The following is a 13,553-nucleotide window of genomic DNA, read 5'->3' as shown; positions in this document are numbered from 1 at the left end:
TGCTCATCCTCTCTCACCCAGTCTCAGGGTACTAGCAAAGCAGCTGCCAACGCATCGTCTTCCCTCCTCTCAATGTCATCATCAGTGACTCCTTCCCTAGACCCACCATGTCCTCCTGAGGAGTCTCCTGAACTCTTTGAGCACAGTGTTGGGTACATGCTCCAGGAGGATGCCCAGTGTTTTGTGGGCTCTGATGATGACACTCAGCTAGAGGAAGGCAGTAGCGTGAGCGCAGAGAGAGGGGATGCTCAAGAAGGACAGCAATCTGGCAGTCATGTTCCACAAGCTGCAGCATACTGCCAGGTTTGCTACAGCGATGAAGAGGGAGGGGATGATGAGGGCACTGACTCCACGTGGGTGCCTGGAAGGAGAGAGGAGGAGGAGGAGGCACATGTCCAACGAGGCAGGATGCCCTCCGGGGGCCAGCTTAGGGGCAGCACACCGACTGAATCACACCGCAGAGCTCCGCCTGTGCAGGGCGCTGCCTCTGCGCGTTATTCTAAAAGTTCTTTGGTGTGGGCCTTTTTTGAGACGAGTGCATCAGATCGCACTGCTGCTATTTGCAACATATGTCTCAAGCGTATCTCGCGTGGCCAAAACATCAGCCGCTTGGGCACCACATGCTTGACCAGTCATATGTTGACCTGCCATGCAGCTCGTTGGCAAGCGTACCTCAAAGACCCACACCAAAGAACAAAGCGGACCTCTCCTTGCTCCTCATCAGCTGGCATCTCCAACCCCACTAGACCTTCAGTCCTCTCTGAAACCTGCTCTGAGTGGAATGAAGGTGTAGAATTAGGTGTGTCACAGCCAAGTGCTTCTGGGCACTCTGCTAGCAGTACACCCACGTCCGATTATAGCAGGCAAATGTCCCTGCCCCAGCTGCTGGACCGGCGAAAGAAGTTCACTCCCAGCCATCCACATACCCAGCGGTTGAATGCTAGCTTGGCTAAATTGCTAGCACTTCAACTGCTGCCTTTTCAGTTGGTAGACTCGGCCCCCTTCCGTGAGTGTGTACAATGTGCGGTTCCTCAGTGGCAGGTCCCCAAACGCCACTTTTTCTCACGGAAGGCGATTCCGGCTCTCTACCGGCATGTGGAAGGCAATGTCCTTGCCTCGCTGGACATGGCGGTCAGCGGTAAGGTGCATATTACCGCCGACTCATGGTCCAGCAGGCATGGACAGGGACGTTACCTGTCTTTCACGGCCCATTGGGTCACTCTTCTGGCAGCTGGGAAGGATGCAGGACAAGGTGCAGTAGTGTTGGAGGTTGTTCCACCACCACGCCTCCAAAATGCTACTATTGGTTGTGACACACCTCTCTCCTCCACCCCCTCCTATTCTTCTTCCTCCATGGCCTCTTCCAGTGCTCTGTCCTCAGAACCAGCGGTGCTTTGTAGGCGTTCCAGGGGCTACGCAAGTACGCAGGCAAAACGATGCCATGCAGTGCTTGCGCTGGTTTGTTTGGGGGACAGGAGCGACACTGGGGCGGATGTTTTGTCAGCTCTGCAGGGGCAGGCCGAGAGGTGGTTGACGCCACGCCAGCTTAAGCCAGGAATGGTGGTTTGTGACAATGGCACCAACCTCCTCTCCGCCCTCCGACAGGGACAATGTGCCCTGTGTAGCTCACGTCCTTAACCTGGTGCTGCAGCGGTTCTTGGGCAGGTACCCCGGCTTACAGGATGTCCTGAAGCAGGCCAGGAAAGTCTGTGTGCATTTCCGCCGATCATTTAATGCCTGTGCTCGGCTGGCTGAGCTCCAAAAGGAGTTGAACCTGCCCAAGAACCTCCTTATATGTGACATGCCCACCAGGTGGAACTCAACGTTGGCCATGCTGCAGCGGCTGCACACGCAGCAGAGGGCCATCAATGAGTACCTGTGCGACTACGGCACCAGGACAGGGTCAGGGGAGCTCGGTTTCTTCTCACCACGCCAGTGGGGCATGATCAGGGATGCATGCACTGTCCTGTCACCGTTTGAGGAGGCCACAAGGATGGTGAGCAGTGACAGTGCATGCATCAGTGACACTGTACCTCTTGTCCACCTCTTGGAGCATACGCTGCGTTTAATAATGGACAGGGCACTTGAGGCAGAACAGAGGCAGGAAGAGGAGGACTTCCTTGCCTCTCAAGGCCCCCTTTATCCAGACAGTGTTCCTGCTGTGCCACCCATCACACAGGAAGAGGATGAGGAGGAGGAAGAGGAGGAGGAGGATGATTGTGTCAGCATGGAGATGGAGGCTGGCACTCAGCATCAGCAGCAGCAGCAGCAGCAGTCTTGTAGGGATGATTTACAGTCCCAAGAAACACGTGGACTTGTACGTGGCTGGGAGGAGGTAGCTGCGGATCATGTTGTCCTTAGTGACCCAGAGGACTCCGGACCGAATGCCTCAGCTAACCTACGCTGCATGGCCTCCCTGATCCTGCAAAGCCTGCAGAAGGATCCTCGTATTCTTCGGATCAAGGAGAGGGACCATTACTGGCTGGCCACTCTCCTTGATCCACGGTACAAGGGTAAGGTTGCCGACCTTATCTTGCCATCGCAGAGGGAGCAGAGGATGAGACATCTCTGGGAGGCCTTGCAGAAAGGTCTGTGCAATGCGTTCCCAGAGACTGGGAGGTTACAAACTCCTGGTCCTGGACAACGTGTTGCTGAGGCATCGGTCAGAAGGAGCGGTGGAGAAGGTGGCCGTCTGACTGATGCTTTCAGACAATTTTTTAGTCCGCAGCCCCAAGGTATGATCGGTTGCAGCACCCATCGCCAGCATCTGATTTACATGGTGCAGGAATACCTAGGGGCAAGGTCAGACTTGGACACCTTTCCCACTGAAAATCCTCTGGCTTACTGGGTCTTGAGGATGGATCACTGGCCAGAGCTTGCACAGTATGCAATTGAGCTACTGGCCTGTCCTGCATCCAGCGTTCTTTCGGAACGCACCTTCAGTGCTGCTGGTGGCTTTGTTACCGATCACAGGGTGCGCCTGTCCACCGAATGAGTTGATCGACTGACCTTCATCAAGATGAATCAGTCTTGGATCACCCACAGCTACCAAGCACCTGAAGCTGATGTAACAGAATATTTTTTTTTGAAATATCACATCCTTTCAAGACTGCCTATGCTGATGCTGAGTGACTGTCCTGTTATGTTGATTGTCTATCCTCTTCCTCCTCCGCTGATATGTTGGAAGAACATTTCTGGTTCTGGGTGATGCCTAAGGCCCAATTTTTCTGCCCGTGTTTAACAGGGGCGTTTAATTACAATTTTTGATGCAATGCTTTGCAGCAGGGCTAATTCCTGCAATCAAACAAGAGTATATGGGAGAGGTTGCAGTGTGGTGGCACCAGCACCAGTGCCTCAGGCCCAATTTTTCTGCCCCTGTTTAACAGGGGCGTTTAATTACAATTTTTGATGCAATGCTTTGCAGCAGGGCTAATTCCTTCAATAAAACAAGAGTATATGGCAGACGTTGCAGTGTGGTGGCACCAGCACCAGTGCCTAAGGCCCAATTTTTCTGCCCCTGTTTAACAGGGGCGTTTAAGTACAATTTTTGATGCAATGCTTTGCAGCAGGGCTAATTCCTGCAATAAAACTAGAGTATATGGAAGAGGTTGCAGTGTGGTGGCACCAGCACCAGTGCCTAAGGCACAATTTTTATGCCCCTGTTTAACAGGGGCGTTTAATTACAATTTTTGATGCAATGCTTTGCAGCAGGGCTAATTCCTGCAATAAAACAAGAGTATATGGCAGAGGTTGCAGTGTGGTGGCACCAGCACCAGTGCCTAAGGCCCAATTTTTCTGCCCCTGTTTAACAGGGGCGTTTAAGTACAATTTTTGATGCAATGCTTTGCAGCAGGGCTAATTCCTGCAATAAAACTAGAGTATATGGCAGAGGTTGCAGTGTGGTGGCACCAGCACCAGTGCCTAAGGCCCAATTTTTCTGCCCCTGTTTAACAGGGGCGTTTAATAACAATTTTTGATGCAATGCTTTGCAGCAGGGCTAATTCCTGCAATAAAACTAGAGTATATGGGAGAGGTTGCAGTGTGGTGGCACCAGCAGCAGTGCCTAAGGCCAAATTTTTCTGCCCCTGTTTAACAGGGACATGTAATTACAATTCTTGATATAATATTTCAGAGGAGGGCCCCTTCCTGTGCCCACCCAGAGTAACGGTGAGGATTTATAGTGTTGTGGCACCAGCACCACAACCACCAAAGGTCAATTTTTCTACCACTGTTCAACAATGGCATGTAATTACAATTCTTGATATAATCGTTCACAGCAGGGCGCTCCAGCGCCCACCAAGAGTCACTTTGAGGGCTTACAATGTTGTGGCAAAACCAACACCTTGTTCCGCCTTTTCTGCAGAGCATATAGGGCAGGCCCCTACTTTCAAACATCCAATTTACAAACATCTCCTACTTGCAAACAGAAGGAGACAACAGCAAGTGAGATGAAAAAAGATGGACGACAAAACAAATTATACAGGGGTGATAACCCTTCCCTATGTTTTCCAAAAAGCTTAAAAATAGTTTTTTTGACTGGAGCTACACTTTAAAAATGTACCAGTTGAAAATTACAAACAGATTCGACTTAACACAACAAACCTACACAGTCCCTGTCTTGTTTGCACCACCTGTATACTGCTGTTCTGAGTATATAGGGCCTGGGGGCCACACGCATTTCCTTTTTTTAATATGGGTACAGGGTTCCCCTTAATATGCGTACAAGACCCAAATAGGCTGGTAATGGGCAGGGAGGGTTACCCATGCCATTTTTCTCAATGATTTTCAACCATATTGCAGGAACCAGATATAACATTAAAACCGCAAGCAGTTTTAAATGGTGTTATTTCCGTTTAATGTCATTTTGTGCAGGGACTGTTCTAAACACGGGAAACACGTGGCACTTCACAGGCATACTACAGACACCCCCCAGGCACCATATTTAAAGGAATATTTCACTTTTTTTTCACTTTAATCGTCATTAAAATCAGTGCTCCCGCCAAAACGGCCATTTTTAAAAACATTTTAGGCATTGACCCATGTCCCCTGGGGCAGGAGCCAGGTCCCCAAACCCTTTTTAGGACAGTATCTTGCATATTAGCCGTTAAAATTAGCACTTTTAATTTCGAACGTTCGAGTCCCATAGACTTCAATGGGGTTCTAAAGTTCGTTCGAATTTGGGGTCCGTTCGAAAGTTCTGGTGCGAACCGAACTGGGGGGTGTTCGGCTCATCCCTAGCCATGAGTATCAGCTGAGATCTACCCTGATCACTAGGTGATTCTGATACAATTGACAAGACCAGGTGATGACTATGAAGTTTTAGCATATGGGTATGGGTACGTTTTAATAATCCTTCTCAATTTAAGTTAAACGCATTCATTGCCCTCCAATTGCATATGTAATAGTGAATAGGATTACCCAAAGCCACGAGATGGCAGTTGTCTGATGCAGCCTTTCTTTGTGAGAACCAGACATCAAGTCTAAGGGACTATGGTTCCTACCATAATAAGCTAGAAGCTTCTCAGCTCCCCGTTCCTGCTTTTTCCTTCTCCATAAAAACAGATATTAAGTTCAACCAAGTGAGAGTTTGCAGGTTGGTTATCTGTCATGTTACATAATTAATTGTTTGCCTTTAAATCGTTTTGTCCCTACCTCATTACGCAGATATGTGATGGTCTATGTAATTAGTCCCACCCTTGTTCTTCATGTTTTAGCCTCCATTCATTACATGTACTCTATTCTGCTGGAGCTAGACACACTATGATTTTTTGACCTATCCGATGTTCATCTGTTATGATCTGCACAAGTTTTTGGAATAAAGCTTTCTGTGATCTGCAAGATGTCATTTGGCTCTAGTCACTGCTTGCCAGTGAGACTGTGAGTTAAGCTATCTCACCACAACTGGATCATATATTATAGAGATCACACTTTCAGTGTTTAAATTTGTGGAAGCAGAACAGTTTATGCTCTGGTATCTCCATAGCTTACAGAGCTGTGACCTGTTGTAGTGTCTTCCTCACCTGAGGGCAGATGGAGTGTACCTGCACATCTGATCACTTTTTAAAGTTTATGGTCAGCAATATGCTCTTCCCAGGAATGACAAAACTGAAAGAAGTTAGGAAATAAGCTGTCTCCGCTTATATTTATACAGCTGGTCATGCAGGATCGGTGGGGATAATTTGAGCAATGGGTAACTGTGTTGGCACCACCCAGCTCATCATACTTTGATTTAAAAATAGGAGCATTGTAAATTCTAAGCTGAATAGTGACTACAGCCAATCAGATGCAGTTATTATTTGGGTATTCAGGCAACCAAATGAACAGCAGCTTTCAGAATACAATAGCTGGCAGGGGATATTCCTCTAGTCTAGGCTGTTTAGCATGGATGGGGGAATCAAGTGATTTCACTTATTCAGTCTTTCGGGCTGAACAAAAGCATGCTACATGTGCATGGCTAGCTTTAGCTAATATAAATTGTGAGCCATTTATATGAAAGCTAGTGTGTTTGTGGATGCAAGATGTAAAAACTCATTTATAGAATTAATGAAAAATGTCAACTTCACAGAGAACAGACCAGTATTGCAAGAAGAATTAGCCTAATCTGGTTCAAGCAATGAGTCCTAGGTGTCAATTGCCTGACCTTTAGATATATGAATAAAAACAGGATCTCACCCGGACGTTGTATGGCAGAAGTCCTCCAGGATGCTGGGCCATGTACTGTGACAGGTCTGTATGCTGCAGAAATATAATATGTATATAAAGTATTAGCAAAACAAGCCCTTAAATTAAAAAAAAAAAATGTTAGGATTTACCATAAACCTTTCTTTATATAAACACTTATTACCTATCTTATAGGTAACATTTCTTGTTGCTTGACCTCATCAGTTCCACCTCCCAAAACCTTTATTTTCTAACTAGGATTTATTTTCTTCAAACTTTAGATAGGATATCTAATGCTGCGTACACACAATCAAATTGTCCGGCGGAATTGGTCCGCCAAACAACGAACGGACTTTATAACGAACTGACTTGGCCACACACAGACGCTCCAAAAGTCTGGTGATTTCTAACGCGATGACGTACAGCACGTACGACGGGACTAGAAAAGGGAAGTTCAATAGCCAGTAGCTAATAGCTTCCTTCTCGTACTTGCTTCAGAGCATGCGTCATTCTTAGTCCGCCGGACTAGCACACTGACGAACGGATTGTTCGCTGAAAGCTAAGTCCAGCAGAAAAATTTTGAGTCAAAACTACTTCTAAGCCCTTGTACACACGGTCGGAGAATCTGTCGGAATGAGTCTTATCGGACCGTGTCGTCGGATAATCCGACTGTGTGTGGTATGCATCGGACTGATTCCGTCCGAATCTCCGTCCGACCCGATTTTCCAACATGTTGGAAATATTTCCCGACCAACTGGGCCGGACGGACCTAATCCGATCATGTGTAGAGCATTTTCATCGGACCAAGTGCCATGCATGCTCAGATCAAATTCCTACATCAAAGATATTGGCTACTAGCCTGAATGTAGTCCCATCGTAATGAAATTACGTCATCACGTTCTGAAAGATCGGATTTTTCGCCAACTTGGCCCGACCGTGTGTATGCAACAGTTTCGGACACAATCCGTCGGACTAAATCCGACGGGCAAAATCCGACAGATTTAGTTGGCAAAATCTCCGACCGTGTGTACGTGGGCTAAGTCCGCCAGACTTTATGATGAAAAAGTCAGCTGGAGCCCACACACGATCGAATTATCTGGCGTACTGTGACTAGGTCCGCCGGACAATTCGATCGTATGTACGCGACATGAGGATACTCAAAAAATTTGTATGAGGGTCAAGAATAAGTTATGTCATGTTGGCTTTATCCATTGTCTTGCTGTATTCCTATTCAGTGGGTGAATAGTAGTATGCTTTTAATAATCTTATTGTATTAAAATTATATCTGGGTTATTTCCCTTTCCATGATCATCTCTGTACTGCATTAGTGAGTAAAGGCCCGTACACACGATACGAAAATCAGAAGTAAAATTTCATTCAACGAACAATCTGCTGATTTTCAAATCATTAGTATGGTGCTTTCGACAGCCAATTCAGACTATAAATTTTTTGTCGTACATGGACTTAACGTCAGATTTTCTTTTAATTAATACGGTTTTCTTCCGAAAAAAATTGCAAGAGCAAAACTACGCAGGCTCAGAAACTAAAGAATACATTCAAAACTATTCAACACATTTTGTCACTTCTGAAGTTGAATTCTGTTGTACGAGAATTTTCGTATGGTTAGTAACCTCTTCACTTTCGACATGAGACTAGCATGCAACAAAAAATGGTCGAACGGTCGTCCAAAATTCTGATCATGTTTACGAGGCTTTAGACTGTGGATGTGCCGACATTAGGAAATGAAAATTCTGCCCTCAGTTTTATTTCTATTATTATTTATTTAAAATCTCAAGAAATTACTTATATGCTGGAATTTGAGACTATTTAATTGGGCTGAATGATTCAAAATACATTTTCAAAAAAGTCCGATTATTTTATAGAGATGTCAAAAACAGTGCCATGAGCTCCCCCTACAGGACATGCGTGGACATGCAAAGGATGCAGCACAGCCTTATATAAAACAAAACAGCATACAGTGTATCTCTCAAAAAATAGCTCCATATGTGCTGGCTTTTTGTAACTTTTGTTATATGCTCATTTTCTGTTTTTATGCACTGATTAGCATCTTAAATCAAATACAGAGGCCAAAAATCTATCCTCTAACCCCTTAATGTCCACTCTATAGCAGTTTTACTGCTACAGTGCAGCACATTTGCGCCAGATCATATATATATATATATATATATATATATATATATATATATATATATATATATATATATATATATATATATATATATATATATACACGTGATGTCCTCTGGCACCAATCGTCAGGCAGAGACAGAACTGCGATCTGCCTATGTTAGCCTTCTCGTGCCTGCGCTATAGCTGAATGACGGCTATAGCACAGACCTTAATTGCCAGGAAGCCGACAATAGATGTCCTCCTGTGCATGAGCTGCGGGCTCTGTGATCTCCGGATGATCCCGGCCCCTTATCATGTGATCAACTGTCAGCTAATAACAGCTGATCACGTAATGTAAACAAAAGATCAGTAATCTGATTTTTTTTGTGCTCGCGCTGACAACCAATCACTGGCTTGTGTCAGAGGGTGAGACTTGTGGCTTGTGTCCCGAAGAGGGTGAGACATAACCCAAGTATCTGTGCCCACCAGTGCTGCCTGCCAGTGCATAGCAATGCCACCAACCAGTGCACACCAGTACCACCTACCAGTGCCCAACTGTGCCACCTATCAATGCCCACCTATCAATGCCCATCAGTGCTGCCTATCAGTGTCACCTAGCAGTGCCCATCAGTGCAACCCATCTGTGCCACTTTTCAGTGCCCATCAGTGCCGCCTCATCAGTGCCCACCAGTGTGGCCTATAAGTGTCCATCAGTGCCCATGAGTGCAGCCTATCAGTGCATATCAATGAATGAAAAAAATTACCTGTTTGCAAAATGTTATAACATACTATAAAACAGTAAATTAAAAAAAAAAAAAAACAGCAGTGATTAAATACCACCAAAAAAAAAGCTCCATTTGTGGGGGAAAAAATGCTGAAAATGTAATTTGGGTACAGTGTTGCATGACCACGCAATTGTCATTCAAAGAGTGACAGTTCTGAAAGCTGAAAATCGGCCTGGGCAGGAAGGGGGTTTAAGTGCCTAGTAAGCAAGAGGTTAACAAAGCAGATTGCCGTTCTGAGACGAGGGAAGGGATGGAGTTTGTGTCCCTGCAAAGCATGAAAATCCACGTCTTCCCCCTAGTAAAAGTACCTCACACAGTATAGAAAAACACTGGCTATGCACACAGTTAACCTTTTGATCACCCCTGATGTTAACTGCTCCCCAGTATCATTAGTACAGTGACAGTGCATATTGTTAGCATTGATCACTGGGTTAGTGTTACTGATCCCCAAAAAGTGTTAGTTAGTGTCAGAATGTCCACCGCAATATCGCAGTCCCATTATAAGTCGCTGATCGCCGCCATTACTAGTAAAAAAAAATATATATATATATATATATCAACTAGTGTGTAGACACTATAACTTTTGCGCAAACAATCAATATTTTTTACCAAAAATATGTAGCATAATACATATTGGTCTAAATTTATGAAAAAATTGGATTTTACATTTTTTTATTGGATAGGTTTTATAGCAGAAAAAAATTTTGTTTTTTTTCCAGCATTGTTTTTATTTTTAGTGCTATAGAAAAAAAAAATAGAGGTTATCAAATACCACTAAAAGATTCATTTGTGGGAAAATAAGGACATCAATTTTATTTGGGTACAGTGTCACATGACCGTGCAATTGTCAGTTAAAATATCACAGTGCCGTATCACAAAAAATGGCCTGGTCATGAAGGGGGGCGCGGTAAATCTTCCGGAGGTCAAGTGGATAAGTAGAGCCTTTCCACAAGCATCTATTCACAGGTTGCCGCAGTATCATAGTTTCCAGTAGCAGCCAATTTGTACTTCTACACAATTACAGATGTGAACAACCCAGCATGAAAAGAGGCAACAAAATAGGCATCCCTGCTGTACACTGTAACTTTTTCTTTAATATTTGTAAGCAGTAAACAAGGTCATGGTCATTCCTTGCTGCCCTTGGACAAAGTATAAAAGAGAATGAAAAAAGGCAACTATTAGCAAGAGAATTCAGCAGAAAGTCGTTATTTGTCTATATTTAGCACCAACGTCTTTCATCCTAAATTACTGGTTAACATGGGATAACAGTCACCCAATCTACCCGTTTTCTTTCTTCCAGATTGGGGGACTGATATTCTAACATCTAGGGTGCCTGAAAATAGTACCATCAGAAAAAAAAACACTAGGACAGGTAAGAAAACTTTGTCTAGTTATTATTGTTCCCCCCACCCTCAAGATACGGCAGCACTAGAGATGTATGCACGTACAAATGAATCCCAAGCATTTATATTTATTCAGCAAGCTAGTCATGGAGATTACATACCTGCACATTTGTCTATGGTTAACTTTAGTTACAAATATTTTTATAGATGTGCTTAGTGATGTTTTTCTGACAGTATAGGATATAGAGACAGGTAAATTTAGCCAGGGTCCTGCTCTCTACTAGGCCTGGTTGTTTATTCAGGGGCTCAGGGATACCTCCTCTTCTTGACAGTGGATTTTGCTGGAAAGAGAGGATGGGGTGAGACCTGAGTGGCAGGAAACCCATGTGAGAGAATTGACCAATGGTTAATTTATATGGTCAACAGGGAGGTCGCTCATAAAAAAAAAAAGGGGGGAGGGTCACATGCTCTGAAGGGGAGAGTTAGGTTGGAGGTTCGGAGGTTCAGGTCCAGAGGCCTGGGGGTTCAGAGATCCCGGAGCCTCTGGGAAGGAGGCGAGTCCAGGGGGAGGCTGAGAGTCTGGCCCCTGGAGACGGAGATAACATGCAGCACTGGGGAAATACCGAACATCCCATGCGGGGGATGTGCCGGGCAGCGTTGGAGGAGGAGGAAGTAGGAACTAAGCGGAGGAAGAAGACTGGGGAATCGAGTTTCTGTGAGTAGAACATGGACTCTTCATTGGGAGAGAGCAACGGGAGTGCAAACCCAGTGGAGCTACTCAGGAACTTCATAATGTGTATCCAAGGACCACAGTATCAAGCACTTTCCAGGATTGAGGGAAGTTTGACAACACAAGTCATGGAAATAGGCAGTGTGGCCTGTGATTTTGAGGTCAACACCCACAGCATTATTCAGAGTGATACTTATCTGTCCATATTGGGAGTGCTACCTAAGAGAGAATTGGAACCAGGGAAGGATTGCTATGAGGGACTTAATTAACAAAGCCACGGCTACAGATTAATACCCTTTAACCTAAAATTGGGGTCAGATGGGGTATCTCATATACCCTAATTAATAGCCCACCGATTTATACCGAAAATAAAGGATTATAAATCCGGAATGTTGACTGTTTGTGTGTCATGCAATTGCAAGGGGAATCGGAAGTGGTGCAATCTGGCAAAAGGTAATGAACAAAATCAGCAGCTCCCATGGGGGTACCGCTACATATAAAAGAAAATAATAAAAATATACAATCACTCACCACATATTCAAAGACAAAAGTTAACGTTTCCCTGGTTTGAATGATGTCATGCAAAAGAACGATATTTGCATGTTTCAGGCCTTTCAAGAGAGAAGCTGAAAAAAACCCATAAAAATGGAACAGCTATAAATATCTTTCCATTGCATTTTTATAACAACATTTTTATCCTGAGTTTACACTATAGCGATGCAGGAACCAGCGCGATTCCAGTGTGGATTCCCGAATCGCATCTAGCCTGCAGGCAGTTCACACTACCCTCCGTGACCGCAGCGGGTGTCAATACAATGTTAATGACACCCCCAGATCAGTTCACAGATCGCAGTGCGAACTGTGGATTTGGACAGGAATCGGATCACACGGGTGTGAACGCCCATGCAATCCAATTCCAGTGCGGGGAGAAAAAAGTCCCTGCATTTTTTTGCGGGAATCCAATGCGAGTTCAACCATACAAACTCATCAAGATTGGCGGACCTTTCATTAATCCACCTAACCTTGATTCATCTATCATTTTTCATTTACAGAAGCTATAGTACAGCCTCTATGAATGGAGGAATGGGGCAGAAAGAGTGGGTGTCTTGATGGCACTCTTGATGAGACTATATGACAGGTCCTTTGACTCTATTACCCCACAAGAAGATTACGGCAGGGGCTGGGGTATCTAAGAACTGAAGATTTCCACTAAAGCAGGAGCTAACAGCACAAGGAACACATCACATTGATTGTAAGTAATGTCCCTTGTGCTGATTTTTTTATTTTGATTAAACATAGGCTTTAAACCTGTATTCGCTATTTACTTTGCATACCCAATTATGTGTAAAGGAAATTTAGATTGTAAGCTGGGCCAGCCTTTTCCTACTGTGTATAACTGTATTGTAACTGTACTGTTCCTCTTTATATTGTAAAGAGCTGTGTAAAATGTTGGCACTATATAAATCCTGTCTAATAATAAAATAATATAATAATGATGAAACCTGTATTTACTACAAATAACAAATCATGTGTAAGGGAAATGAAACCTGAATTCACTTTAAATACCCATTCATTTTTAATGAAATAAAACCTGTATTCATTTTGAATACCCAATCATGTGTGAGGAAAACAAAATAACAAGGTTTTTGCTAGCATATGATTCCTTTATCGAAGTGAACACAGCTCTAATTTGCTAAGCCAAGTCTCTATTTTTTTAAAGTGTTTGTAACCCCGGAAAAAAAAATAATGTATCCTTTTCCCTTAAAGCATGCATAACAGCACAGTGCTTGTGCTGTGTATTTTGGCTCTTTCTATGACCTAAAATACCTGGCTGATCCTGTGTGGCTATACCCTCCCCCTGTAAACTGACCACGGTTTATCATGGATGCTGAGCCCTGACACAGT

At 44.3% G+C, this 13,553-nt stretch overlaps 1 protein-coding gene across 3 annotated transcripts in view; it reads right to left on the bottom strand.

Moving 5' to 3' along the window:
* CDK15 (cyclin dependent kinase 15) overlaps positions 1–13,553 on the bottom strand; it is a 364,576-nt gene that overhangs the window by 197,778 nt on the left and 153,245 nt on the right. For all 3 annotated transcript variants that reach the window (XM_077448589.1, XM_077448587.1, XM_077448588.1), the window contains 2 exons: positions 12,180–12,274; positions 6,673–6,735 (listed from right to left, as the gene is read on the bottom strand). In XM_077448589.1, the coding sequence (XP_077304715.1) occupies positions 6,673–6,735; positions 12,180–12,274 (158 nt within the window). The remainder of the gene's footprint in view (positions 1–6,672; positions 6,736–12,179; positions 12,275–13,553) is intronic.

Source organism: Lithobates pipiens, unplaced genomic scaffold (genome assembly GCF_037356315.1).
Source record: "Lithobates pipiens isolate NorthernLeopardFrog02 unplaced genomic scaffold, aLitPip1_a1.2 Scaffold_22, whole genome shotgun sequence".
NCBI lineage: Eukaryota > Metazoa > Chordata > Amphibia > Anura > Ranidae > Lithobates > Lithobates pipiens.
Note: the sequence above shows the minus strand (reverse complement) of the source record. Positions and strands in the feature narration are given on the sequence as shown.